Source organism: Lontra canadensis, unplaced genomic scaffold (assembly GCF_010015895.1).
Source record: "Lontra canadensis isolate GAN:19392208 unplaced genomic scaffold, GSC_riverotter_1.0 scaffold153, whole genome shotgun sequence".
NCBI classification, from domain to species: Eukaryota; Metazoa; Chordata; class Mammalia; order Carnivora; family Mustelidae; genus Lontra; species Lontra canadensis.
The window spans coordinates 2,240,213-2,254,686 of NW_022631147.1; the positions used below are offsets into that span (position 1 = coordinate 2,240,213).

Below are 14,474 nucleotides of genomic sequence, written 5' to 3' on the forward strand. Positions count from 1 at the left end.
TAGTAGTATTAACATGTATAACTTGCCATAGGTGTTTCAACCTAAACAGTACCCCATTTCCCAGTGAGATGATTCAGTGAAACTTTGGGTATTGACTTAATCATAATCATATTGTTAATAAAATTTTTAATAACCGCAGTGAAACAGTCAAAGTTCTATTTGGAAAATTTATCTTACAGGTTTTATATAAACATGTGAATCTTTAAATTTAGAAATAATGGCCTTTTCCATTGTTATTTCCAGAAATAATTCATCATCATTTGAAACACTTTTGAGGGGCACCTGGGTGGCTCAGTTGGTTAAATGTCTGCTCAGATCATGATCTCAGGGTCCTGGGATCAATCCCCAAGGCCGGCTCCCTGCTCACTGGGATAATAAATAATAAGAACTTTAAAAGAAAGAACCACTTCTAAAGAACTCAAAAGTACAGTATTTAGCCTTGCTTCTATCTTAATGTTTCTGAATCGGCTTTTGATATGTTTTCTGAAAATTTTATCCCAAGTCACAATAGGTACTCACTTAATAGTAGGAAAGTTTGGTTTTTCAGTTGCTCTGTAGTTGCTCATGATGATTATAACATAAACACATGTATTTCTATTTAAAGTGATTTTTATAATTACACTTAACACTTGCAATTGAAAGCATGCCCCCGGAGCATTACTGAATTATTGTAAAGGTTTTCTGCCTCCTTATAAAATACATTCAATCAAATGACCTCTGTAAGTATCCAAACTGCCATTGATTGAGGTTGTTTGAGGTTCCTGTCTCTTCCCTAATTTCTATTACCCAAAAGTAAAATGAGTGTCTTTTAATAGTAGAAACTTGGTTAGTATTTACATTCAAGATAAATTTTTTTTTTTTTTTTTTGAGATAATTTTGCTGAAAAGTCTTTGCCTCATCCCAGCAAAATCATACTGTTAGCCAACTTTACTTCTAAGGTATTCCCTTTCTAAACATAATCTGTGCACTCATTTCTGTGTAATCTATATCTTGCTCTATTGTAAGTGCTTTCAGATGACCAGTTCTGATCCTCAGTTTTGTAGGTTCAAAAATTTAACAATTTCAGTAGGCCCCCAGTTGCAGAATGGCATTTTGTTTATTTAAAATTCTGTAGGTATCTTACCATGGTCATTATATTTACACCTGCCATTGGATATATACCACCCTCCTTATACCAAGACCCACTTGCTATTGCTAATCAAGGAGCTGAGAGTCAAAAGAGAATAAATTAGTCTTTTTTTTTTTTAAATAAGATTTTATTTATTTATTTATTTAATAAGATTTATATTTATTTATTTGAGAATGAGTTAGTCTTGAGGGGATATTTCTTAGACACCTGATGAAATAGACCTGCCCCACAAACAAGTATCTCAGTGTCTGTCCCTCAGGGTTGGGCTGGATAAACACCACCAAATTCTTCACCTTGGGACATCTTTTCCATTATAGATGGAACCCTATAGATACAACCCTTTAGGTTGTAACATCCTTTTTTTTTCCCTACAAGATTTCAAGTTTTCTTAGGGTTTTGTTTTTGTTTTTGTTTTTATTAGCATATAATGTATTATTTGTATTTTTTTTTTAAAGATTTTATTTATTTATTTGACAGAGCGATCACAAATAGGCAGAGAGGCAGGCAGAGAGAGAGGAGGAAGCAGGCTTCCCGCTGAGCAGAGAGCCCGATGCGGGGCTCGATCCCAGGACCCTGGGATCATGACCTGAGCTGAAGGCAGAGGATTAACCCACTGAGCCACCTAGGCGCCCCTGTATTATTTGTATTTTTTAAGTTTTAATCACACCCTCGTCATTCCTAGTTTTGTCCTGCCTTTCCAGATTTCTTGATTGGTTTTCAGGTGTTTCTGAAACTCTTCAGTCACACGTTCATCTTTTTTTTTTTTTTTAATATTTCTATATTTCTGTATTTGTCAGAGAGAGAGTGTAGCAGGCAGAGGCAGAAGCAGGCTTCCCACTGAGCAAGGAGCCCCAGGCAAGAGACCCCGGGATCATGACCTAAGCTGAAGGCAGATGCTTAACCAACTGAGCCACCTAGGCATCCCACACACATTCATGTTCTAGGCTAGTTGCTCCCAGTAACTAATTTCTTTCCGTTATCTCTGTGAACATTCTGTGACTGCTTACTCTATGGAGGCACTAGGCAGTACCAGTAGTTTGGGCACAGGTCTTTATTAAGTTTTCATTTTTAGCATTTCATTCTTAGAGGTAACCTGCATTTTACAGAGAACTTCACTGTTCCTCCTACCCTCGTGTTCACTGGCTGCGTCCTGCTCATCTTTCCGTCTTTGCTAATCTCTGCAGCAGCATTTTGCTTGCTTATCTCCACAGCACTCTGCTCTGCCAGTCATCACACCCCACTCTCCCAAAGCTGCTTCTAGATTTTATGCTACCTGAAGGTAGAGTTCTTACTTTCCTCTTTGCATCCCCAGCACTTAACATAGAGCCTGGCACGTAGCATGTCTTCAGATGCTAGGGATGCCTTTCCAGTATGTGACATCCCACTGTCATATGTCCATAATATGTTGAACTGATTGAATTCAGAGGGACCCCTACTTCCCTGCACACATTAAAGTTATAAATTTTTCTGTGTATGTACTTTTTTGCCATTCTCACATAGGAGACTAGGATACAATCAGATACGAGCAACAAGATTTAGGACATTACAAAGTTATTGCCCACTTTAAAGCTTCTAGGACCTTATTTTGAATATTAAGTCTTTGCTGTTTCTCCCCACTGCCCCCATTCTTCGGTCACTTTTCAGGCTTTATTGTCCTTAATTCTGTTTACCAATTTAAAATACCATAATGTTTTTTCAGGGGTGGGAGCGTTTAGAACTTGTTAACCTAAAATTGCTTTGTCTTTTTTTTTAGCCGCATACATTTAGTTGCAAAATCTTACTCACTCTGCTTCTGAAATCCTCTCCTGTCACCTCCTGTACATCTTTCTAGTGTTGGCCCCATCTTTCTTCCCTGGACTAGATCAGTAAGCTTTTCACCCACTAATCTCTCTTACTAATAAACCACATCTAGATAACCTTCCAAGTTTGATCCCCACACTCCATCCCCCGACAAAAGCATTCCCTGTTCTTTAATGGCTCCCCTAAAATAACTCTGAACTAATCCAGTAGTGATCTTCTAATGACAGAGAATGAGGACTGTTTAATTTCACGGACATAGAGCTATAGTCATAAGTTACTCCAAGCATAAATTCTCCAATGAAGTCGTATCTTAAATTCATGCAAATGTTTATGTTAAAAATATCTTCTCACTAACAAGTAAAACAATGAAAACAAAGAAATAAGAGTAAAACTGACTTTCTAGAAGCTGTGCCATTTTAAAACTGATAGTTTCCTCTATTCTGGCCACGTGCTGTGGAGCCTCAGGAACACACATACCCTAGTTGGAAAGCCTTGTTCTAAGTGATGAAGTCTAGACTACTTGACCTGATATCTTAGGTTGTCTGTGAACCTCCTTTTCCAGATTTCTTGTCTGCGTGGCTATGCTTGTCCAGTATTCCAGCCTCATAGACCGTACCGAGAAGCTTTCCAACTTTTTCAGTGCTCAGGAATTGTTTATATAATAATGGGCATTTTGTTGGGGGAGAATATCTGTGAAACTTCTGAGCCTTTTCTTTAAGCTGCTGGAGTCAGTTTTGATAATTTATGTGTTTGCAGAAAATCATGTTCTGAGGTACACATTTATTGGTATAATTAGTTATTTTCTAGTTAGCCTAATATTTTAGGTAGCAGTCATTTGAGGGGAGAAGCTGTTTTGATTTCCTTTCTCTTACCCAGTGGCATCGCCAGTGACACAGCTGTTTTTTGGATGGTTGAGAGGAATGGTGTGGTTGCAGCAAAGCAGCAATACAGACCTGCTGGCCTTTGGGGACTCCTGGGATAAATCGCTTGGCCAACTGAAAGTGTTATAATAGCCAGTTTCAGGTCCCTCACCATTATACCCACTCGAGCTGATTTATACTTTACCGTCTAAATTGGCATGGGGGCAGGCCTTTGGGATTAAATTAATTGATACCAAGTTAGAAAGCATCAGCTGCCAAAGTCAGAGGTGCCTTCTGGAGGCTGGTGTGCTTATTTCTTCATGTATTCTAAGCTCACACTCCAGGCGTTCTCTCTTGGAAAGCAGCTGGGGTAGTCCTTCAGGAAGGCCTGCTTTGTATCTCTTTTGTGCTAGCGAGGTTCTGGGTCCTATACAGAAGCCCTGATCTTTTACTGAGTCACTGCATTGCAGTTAGTCCTTGTGCAAATCAGGAAGATTTGTAACCTTCCAAAATTAAATACAGCATATATGATTCTTTTATCTTGAGGCCTTTTTCCCCTCCTTAACATAAACTCAAAGGAATTATTATGCCTGAATGGCAGTAGTACAAATTTGTGATCTTGATCCTTACTTGGAAGTTGAAGAAAAGAAAGTTTGTCTCTCTATACCACCTTCTTTAGCAAAAGATTAAAGAAAATTTCTGGAGATTAGAAGCATGTCAAACAATAAAAAGCTACCGCCAGTGTTATTTAAGAAAAGGTGTTGTTACACAACAAAGGAATTAGTAATATTCTTTCTGTGTCATTTAACTGTCTCCAGTCTGGAAATTATCTTTGTTTACTAGGCAGGTGGGACTTTGTAAAGTAAAGAATTGTAAATAAATGTTTTCCCATGACATATGCTAAAGGCCCCATGTCTCCCTCATTGCCAGTCAAAGTTTGGAACTGTTCCCCTTGCTAGGTCCTGAGTTCTTTTCCGAACAGCCACTGCCTGTTGTTGAGAGTGGAGGAGGTGGAAAGATATTAAACAGACTTGTCCCTAATGAGCTGTGACGCCAGCTGCAAAGAGGACAAATCCTGTTACTCCCTCCAGCTACTCTCTGAAGCTACAGAGGAGCAGTAGGACTGGGTCTCCCTTCTCTATGCTGATTTGCTGAGTTTTCTCCTCCCCCACCCCCACCCCACCCACCCCTTCCTCTTCTGTCCCAGAGCATCTTGGCAAAGTTCAGATTTCTATGCTCACAGCTCAGTGCCCACAATGAAAAGGAAATACAAAAGAGAAGGAGAGAAAGTGCAGGGGTGGGTTGGGGAGGGGGGATTTTAGAAGGGTATTCCTTATTGCCTTACTTCTAAGACTTAGTCTAAGCTCTGGGTTTGAAGGCCTAAGTAGTAAAGCTTTGAATAACCTGGGTTTCCAAATAGTTCCTTGGAGAACTATTAGCTTTTATTGGCTTATGAATATGGTAGGCCATGTATTAAAAGGATTTTAATTTCAATTGTTCAGAAACCTCTGAATTTTGAAAATTTTATATCTCTTCAGTCTTTGCTTTTTTCCACATACTTTCCACATACTTTCATTGTAAGGAAGATGAAACAATTGTAATTAGAATGTTGTAGAATACTGACCATGCACCAGGCTCCACTGGCTTTTATAAGTATTGCCTCATGTAATCATTAAAAAAATCCTTGGTGGTAGATACTTTTCATGGGACAATTTTTTCCTAAACTGTGGTAAGAAACATAAAATTCATCATCTTAACCATTTTTAAGGGCACAGTTCAGTAGTGTTAAGTATGTTCACATTGTTGTGAAACAGAGCTCCAGAACTTGTTCTTCCTACAAATGTGAAACTATACCCATTAAAGTGAAAATTATTTAACTGATAAGCCAGTTCTTCTCTTCAGCAGAAGAGAAGCAGAAAACTGCGTTCCTGTTACCTCTCCTCTTTGCTATCTTTCCACAATATTCTTAATCTTTATTTCACCATGGGGTGAAAACCGAGGGCTGTATTCGTGTGCCTTGGTTTGTAGCTGGTACCCACTGCTGGGGTCAGCAGTAACTAAAGGGATGGGGGCTGGAGAGCTTTGCTCTCCAGGGGGCTTATCACCTATTCTTCATCCTAATCTTTACTGATTCTGAATTTTTAAGTTCTGCTGAGCTAGAGGGGGAAAGTTAACTGATAATTTTGTCAATTTACAAGTTACCATGGCCCTACCTATTTTTTGGTGGGTTATCTAGATAGCCCCTGATTTATGAAGCATAATGTCATAGAAATACATTTGAAAAGCAGTTTTATATTTTGAGGCCCATTTTCTTACTGATGTACAAATTTACTATATGCTAGGGGTACAATGGTAGGCAAGCGTAAGGTGTTGAATTTTATTTGGAAATAATAGAGTTCCTTTCAATACTTGTGTCATTTGAGGAGCAATTCAAGCCTGCTCAGTTCTCTTTGAAAGAGCTGATCCAATATCCCTGATATTGTACCTTTCTGTGTAACCACTTTCCCAGTTGCTAACTCATTAGATCGTGGTTGTGCGAGGAAAAGCAACTTAGGTTCACTGGGGAGAAGTTTTTTTTTTACCAGTTCTCTTTAGCCTGTCCATCACAGTTGAGTATTGAACAAGAGCATTTAATATTTTTTTTCAAATTAAGATAATTCCCTAGTTTCTGCTGATAATGGTAAGAAAACTATGGTTGAATCACCAATGAAGCCTGGTTACTGAGGCAGGCAGAAAATACAGTGAAACAGTTTTGTCTTTTCTTCTTTTTCTTTTTTAAATTTCAGAGTCACCGATTTTATTAATAATTGTTTTTGGTTCATGACACATTCTTATCATTGGTCTCTGAATGTTTCACTTTATTCATTTAAAAGTGATACCACCTCTGAAAATAGCATCCGTTAGAATTAGAACATCATTATTGATATCGCTCTCCCATCCAGTCTTCTGCCTCCCAACACCTATGGGAAATTTTAAAATGCAGTTAGGGAATAAAAATTTACCTTAGACTTAGTGATGAAAATATATATTTGTTATACAAGTTAATAATTCAATTATTGGGCATGTATTTTAAGGTAAACAGTTCTTATACTTACTAGTTGTAGGTTGACTTCCGAATTTGGATTTCTGCTAACTGCCAACTGGTTAGCAAGATGTTAGTAACTTCAAACTTGAAAACTCATAATCTAATGTAAGTAGAATGTGGGTTGAAGGACATCTTATCTTTTGGCCACATCAGTCTTAACTTTTGTAGGTCTGTTTTTATTTGGTCCTTCAACATCTTGCTTTACTCTAATTTATAATTCTATTTCATGACTCTCGGGGAGCAGTAATAAAAGGATGTCGGCAGTTGATATTGTTTGGAGAACACTTTAACCAGAAATTTCATGTTGTGTCCTCACATTCTAAATAGATTTATTGCCAGAAATGACATTTTTCTCTAAGGACCAAATAACCCACTCTTCCCACCAGTGAAGACTAATCCTATATTTAAGGTAGTTTGTTTAGTGGTTTACCTGGATATCTGAACTACATTTAATTCTTCAGAGTTTTGGGTTTCAGAGCTTGAGGAAGGAACTCTAAATTCCATAGATACTGATAACCACACTTTATCTGCATGATTTGATTATGATGATTCATTAATGCTAGGGTGTTTAGGTAAACAAGGGACTTTAGCTGTTCTTGAGATAAATCATTTGAGTGTGTTTAGGGTTATAGTATAAGGATTTAATTCCATCCTTATGTCAGAAATTCGTTTTTGATGTTTCTTTTATGTTTTAGAGCATTTTAGGTATATGGCTTTATTTCATTTGGTAGTTACATTTCTGTCTTTCATTCATTAAACCAGCATTTATTCATCTTCCACATGTTCACAAATCCTCCCTTTCTCTATTCCCACGGCTGCTGTTTTATTTACCTCAGACTCTGACCTTTTATCTTCCAGAGCACCTCCCGGACTGTATAAGCATATGAATCATGGGGCTCTTGTTAAAATGCAGATTCTGGTGTCTGTAAATCTGTCATGGTTCCTGAGGTGCAAGCTTCCAGGTGATGCTGACACTGCCTCCCTGGTCCTCACCTCTGCTACGCCTCCCGGTTGTTCTGCATTCCGCTCTCAGAACTGTTTTTCTGAGATGGAGATCTGATCATTCCACTTTCCTTCTCCAGACTTGATTGCATATGGAAGTAAAATCCACGGTCTTTCGTGTGAAGATCCTTAAGGAACAGGCCTGTCCAGTCTTCGATTCTCTAACCACCCTCTCCGTTTTGGGGAGAGGCCTTCGTACTCTACACATGCCATGAACTTCCACATGCTGTGCCTGCCTGTGCATCTGCCAGCTAAATATTGCTATATTTTATTGTTGCCTCTTCAGAAGATAAGATCATAGGTTTAAACTGGACAACTAGAACCTTACTGTAATGAAAGTTACCCTGATAGAAAGGGAGACATGCGTTTCAAGCATTTCCACCTAAGCCACAAGGGAATGTCTGTGGGTGGGAATCAGGAGATGCAAAAGAAAGGGTATTCATAGTAGAGCTTTAACTGTTCCTGTGTGAGTGACATTTTTTTTCTTTTACTTTTCTTTTTTTTTTGGTGGGGCGGGAGGAGTCTCAGCATAAAAATTAATGCAGATTTTACACTTTGCTCTGTAATATGACTGTTTTATAAAATTAATGTTTTAAATTAATTACTACAGAATAAAAGTGATCCACATGTATCGTGGGGCTTCTAGGAATCCTGGCATACCTCCACAGAGATATGTGGTGAACTTCTCTTTGTCCTTGGTAAAACCTTCCCAGTTCTTATCTCTTCACTTGTGGCCTTTGTGTAGTTTAATTTGGCACTTCTGTCCTTGAAAAACACTAGGAAGCATCTGGCTCTAGTACCTTTAATCAAGAGTCACATGGTGCTCTTTAATTTACACTTATGAGGAGGACGAAACCCCAGCAGAAGTGTGTAACAGAATGTGGACATACACAGTGTTGAAGGAGTTGCTGGAGGAACGAGCAAAATAGAAGTCAGGAAGATTTTATTTTATTTTTTGAAGATTTTATTATTAATTTGTCAGAGAGAGAGCAAAAGCAGGGAGAAGCAGGCTCCCTGCCCAGCAGGGAACCCAATGTGAGACTCCATCCCAGAACCCTGGGATCATGACCTGAGCCAAAGGCAGATGTTTAACCTGGCTCAGCCACCCAGGGCGGGGGCAGAGGAGCATCAGCTTCCTAGCCATCGGCTAGGAAGATGTTATAGATGAAAGTTTTTCATGTAAAGGACCTACAATACGGCTTGGCAGAAGGGAGGAGGGAAGGAATTTCTTTGTGTTTAGGAAGAATGGTACATTGGAGGGCTTGGTTGGGAGTGATGGAGGTGGGGTTTTATAGCTGTTAAAGCCATCACTCTTTCTAGCCTAGAACACATGGGCCAGTAGGAAGCAGCTTACTCTGTGGGAAGGGCCGTGGACGGGGTGGTCTGAGTTTCACTTGGTCCTGGCATTATTTGGCTGAGTACAACAGAAGTCAGTTAACCTTCCTGGGCCTAGTTTATTTATCCTTAAATTGAGAGCGCTGAAATACTGCGATCTGTAATATACCTTCCAGTTCCACCATTCAGTAAGTGTGGCTCCTCTATCAAACAAGATGGTCTGGGACTTTGTGCTAAGGGTTCACCTTCTGTTATAATTGGAGTTTGCTTTGGAGTCTTGCCACTGACCAAGCTTAAAATATGAACCATTCAAATCTTCCCTTACTTTGCATCACATTTACTTCTGTCACATCTGGAATTCATGTTTCCCCATTGCTACTATTTCTCTCCTCTGGTGAGTCCTTCTTCAGAATCCTTCTCCCCAGCTCTTGCATTTAACCCCACCTCACACCCTCTACCACCAGAATTCCTCTTATATACACAGCAGCTAGGTTGGTACCACTGTGCCTCTCCTCAGTAAAAATAATTATAGTGAATCTCCATTGTCTTCCAGAGACAAACTCATGAGGTCAGTATTCATATCAGCTATCGATCTTAGCTCACATTACTCCCCTCAGAGTATCCACACAAGAGTTAAACTGAAGCTCCTATCCTCTCCGTGCACTTGCTCCCATTGTTCCTGCACCTTGTTATGCCCTGGTTGTCCCCGCATTGCCACAATTTTCCTATCTCGGGTGCCACCATCTTCACGCAGTCTCTTAGGCTTTCCACAGCCAGGAGGAGTCCTTTTCTTCTCAATCCCCATTGCCCCATAGCACCTTTTCTGTACCTAACAGTGCTAATTGGTTGGTTTGGCTATCTTTTTTTGTACTCTTATCTCCAAACTAAACTAAGCTCCTCAGCCTTTAGGAACTACTATATTATCTTAGGTAGGGTGGGTACCCAGTAAAAATTGGTTGAATGAATGAATTCTGGCTAATTATAGTTCAGGTCCTTGTTATCTCTGGTTGGTAGAGTTTCTTATTTTTCTGGATAATCACTAACTAAAATGTAGAAAAGAAGTCTGCCAAAAGGAATTAATAAACTAATAGAAGAATAAGAACTATTGCTAAGATGTGTTCTAATTCCCAAGTTTGTAGTTAAGGTAGGCAGAATGTTTGCAAGCCTCAGCCTACCCTTTGGATTTTGAGCTTCATTCACCCTTTTCAGGTGAACTACCTGAGGGTAATTTATATTTTGCTCATTTGTGTCAGTTAATATGCTTAGCAGTATTTTGTCCTATGAAGGTTTTATTGTTATTCTTTTAAGATTGATTGATTTTAAGATTTCATTTATTTATTTGACAGAGACACAGTGAGAGAGGGAACACAAGCAAGGGGGAGTGGGAGAGGGAGAAGCAGGCTTCCTGCTGAGTAGGGAGCCCAGTGCAGGGCTCTCAGCCAAAGGCAACACGCTTAACGACTGAGCCACCCAGGCACCCCTAAGATTTATTTATTTTAGAGAGAGAATGTGCAAGGTTGGGCGGGCAGGTGGTGGGGAGCGGACAGAGGAAGAGAAATACAAGCAGACTGCCTGCTGAGCACAGAGCCCACTGCCACACTGCCATCTCACGACCTTGAGATCCCTATCAGAGTCCAAACCAAGAGTCTTGACACCTCACCGATCACACCGCCAAGGCGCCTCTATTTTTGAACAGGTTTTAGAGTGAGTGTTTACCAACTCTGGAGTTTTAAAAAATAAAATAACAAATGGAACCATTAAAATAACTTACAGGGGCACCTGGGTGGCTCAGTGGGTTAAAGCCTCTGCCTTCAGCTCAGGTTATGGTCCTGGGCGGGATCAAGCCCTGCATCAGGCTCTCTGTTCAGCAGGGAGCCTGCTTCCTCCTCTCTCTCTCTCTCTCTCTCTGCCTGCTTCTCTGCTACTTGTGATCTCTCTCTGTCAAATAAATAAATAAAATCTTTAAAATAAAATAAAATAACTTACAAAATTATTTTACAGAATTAGTTTTTTACTATCACTAGAAAAACTTTAATATTTTTATAGTAGCAGCAGGCTCCTCTGTTAAGGATGCACTGCCGTGTCATTGGTGTTTAGGTCAGAAATTGTTTCTTATGCACACCTCATGCTTTTAGAACCATTAATATGAGCTTTCAAAGTTTGGTTTTTCTGTGTTTATAGATCCAGTTATGAACCACTCAAACAATAAGCAGAGCAGACCCTTGGAAAATGACTTACATGCAGAAGATAGCATCCTGGTTGAAACAGTGTGGGCAGACTTTATATCTCAAGAGTTGATGACTTGGAAAAGATTCCATCATCTTAGAAAATACTGGTTTAGAATGGGAGATTGAAAAAAGAAATAGGATCTCCTAAAATTTCCCACTGTCACTTTTTGTCCCAGTAGCTCCTTCTCAACTTGGCTTTTTTTAGAATACTGTGCTAAATATGAGGTAAATCTTTGGCATTGTCTGCTTGAATCCCGAGGAAAGCAAATACATCTCACCTAGGATTAAACCATTAACATAGACATTACCTCACTTCTCTCTGGATGATGTAAGATTAATCTCAGTACTAGCAATCTCCTATCATTAGTTAGTCACTTAGGTGTAGCATCCTCAAAATAAGAATTGCTAGCTATACTGCTCACTACCAGTGCTTTTTTCAATAAATAGAGTGGTTCTTTAAAGCAGTTGCAGGTGGTTTACCTGTTAAAACTGTAGAGGAATGAAGAATACTTTCTAATCAATCATGTTATTTGCTACTTTATTCTCTTGCCATTAAAGTAGAAGGCATTATAACATATTTATATAAGTTAAGCTCTTTGATAATTATGTAGCTAGCAGTGACTTATAAAAAGAGATATATGTGTGTTTCTTCTGGTGTGCAGAAAAATAGAATAGAGCAGTGGGGAAAACAACAGTTTTTCTTAGAAAAACAAGAAGTTGAACCGGTTGCTCTTCTAGCAGTAACTGGGATTAGAAAGGCAGAGTTTATCCATTGCAAGCAGTTTGGCTACACTGACCACGTGGTGGCTTGGAGAGTGATGTTGATGGTGTGGGTGATAGGAAGCTGGGAAAGGTGGATTTTAAGAAATCTGTGTTTGATCTCAGTCTCTCTCTCCTCTTCCTGCTCTGTAGGAGTTAGAAGCAGCTCTTCACAGAGATGATGTAGAGTTTATCAGTGACCTGATCGCCTGCCTGCTTCAGGGCTGCTATCAACGAAGGGATATCACGTGAGTAATCCTGATTTTACTACGCATTTCATGTAGAAAGAACTAATTAACCAGGTGCACTGAGTTTTCCTGTCTCCTGTAACAAACCATCACTGATCATTTGCCAGTGGTATTTACATATGGATTCCCCAGCTCTGTGTTTGGCTTATTCTGGAGTTCAGTTTTAATTTTATTATAATCCCTGAGTTTATTTCACTCTGACAAATCTATATCCCTTACTCCTGGAGCCGCCAGTTAACATAATCAAGTGTAGAATTTCTTCTCAGTATATACCTTTCTTGCTGATTTTTACAGAAATTACAGCCTCTTGCAGTATTGGTAAAATGTTGCCTAACAAATCATAGCTAGATTTTGCAGCATTTCTACCACTTGAGTATCTTCTATTGTTCACATAACCAGTAGCATAATTTTTAATATGCAGCTTCTAGGCTCACTCACACCACAACTGCCAAGTAAACAGCTCTCTGGTACATTCAACATGTAGAGACGTTTGGAGCACAATTTTATCTGTGTAGACAAATAAAAGATCTTCCTGATAGGGCCTCATTCCTTGTTTTGACCCTAACTTGATAATACATTTTCTTTGCTACTACATTTCTATGCAGGGCGGAACTATATAGAGCCAGCTCTTAAAAAGCTGAGATAAATGGTTTTCCAGTTTTCAGCCCTCCAGTGCCGGGCAGGGCAGGGCAAGGGTTTGGGGTGTGAAGGTTTGTATTTTTCATACAGTTAAATATGCTATCCCAAATACTTCTGCTCTTAGTATCTGTTAGGGCTGGGAAGCTAGGCCCAATAGTAATGTGCAATAAACTTGGCCGTTAGAAGATGAGTAAGAGATTGATGAGACATCATTTTCTTCGGGGTAGAAGTTTGAATCCCTTAGGGGAGAGGTATTGTTCCTGGACTCACTGTGTTAATATAATGACTTTTTGTCTGAGAATACCCAGATAGTTATGCTAGACAAAGAATAGACAAAAGGTGGAAAATCCATCTATTGTTTTACTGCTTGAGCATGATAATTAAGTTCTTCCATTCTTTTACTGGGATATGGTTTTTAAGCACAGTTGTAGTCACACTGTGATACAAACTTACATTTTCATATCTTGCATTATTTTTCTTAAACCATCTTTCCTTTAAACGTAATTGTCAAAGAATCCAATTTGGTAGCTGGACATTTGGTCTAGCTTTTAACTGTTGTAAACAGGCTATAATGCATTGCCTTAGACATAAAGATTTGTATACCTAGTGAATAATCTCCTTAGTTTAAATTTCTGGAATGGTGATCACTTAGAAGAAATGTCCATTTAAGATTTTTTAAATAAATTTGCCAGGCTGCCCACCACAGAGGTTGCTTCATTTGGGCCCTGAGTCTTCACAGCATGAGGGTATCTGCCTGAACTTCCATCTGGACCTTGCCCACTATTTGCTGGGTAGCAGGTACTGGTGGAACAGTCAGACACTCTCTAGACCTTCATGGCATTTACAGGTACTAGGTGGGGGTGAGGAAGGCCCACTAAGAATTACATATCTTATCACTTTAATATGATATTACTTACCACTTACTGTGATAAGTGTTCTAAAGTAAAAATAGAGTGTCAACAGAGCATATAACCTTAGATGAGAAAATGTGAACTGAGCATTCATATTTGGGCTTCCTTGGGCCAGTGCTTATATTTTATAAAGCACAATAAATAAGTGAATGAATGAAAGACTTCCAGGTATAAGGAGTGATAACCTTAGAGCTGAGCCTAGAGATTATAGAGTAGAAGGTCCCATGTTGTTCAGGAACATGATCTGTCTGAGTGGCACAGTCTTGGTCCCTGAAGGTTAGATTTTGATTTGTTGCCAACACCTAAAATGAGATTTCACACTTCAAATCCCAATTTATAGCTTTTAGAAAATACCCACTGGTGTGCTGCTACCCACGAAGACAACCATCGGCTAGAGGGCATGTAGGGTCTGGTGTCCCTCAGTACTTAGCATTCCTGATTACTCTCCCTTGCAGAGACTGATTGTCACTCATCATCG

The 14,474-nt window shown here is 39.3% G+C and overlaps 1 protein-coding gene across 4 annotated transcripts in view; it reads left to right on the forward strand.

The window, feature by feature from the left end:
* The window catches only part of LOC116859277 (cat eye syndrome critical region protein 2), a 172,249-nt gene that overhangs the window by 96,218 nt on the left and 61,557 nt on the right, over window positions 1–14,474 (forward strand). For all 4 annotated transcript variants that reach the window (XM_032844394.1, XM_032844397.1, XM_032844393.1 and 1 more), the window contains exon 2: window positions 12,352–12,446. In XM_032844394.1, coding sequence (XP_032700285.1) covers window positions 12,352–12,446 — 95 coding nt within the window. The remainder of the gene's footprint in view (window positions 1–12,351; window positions 12,447–14,474) is intronic.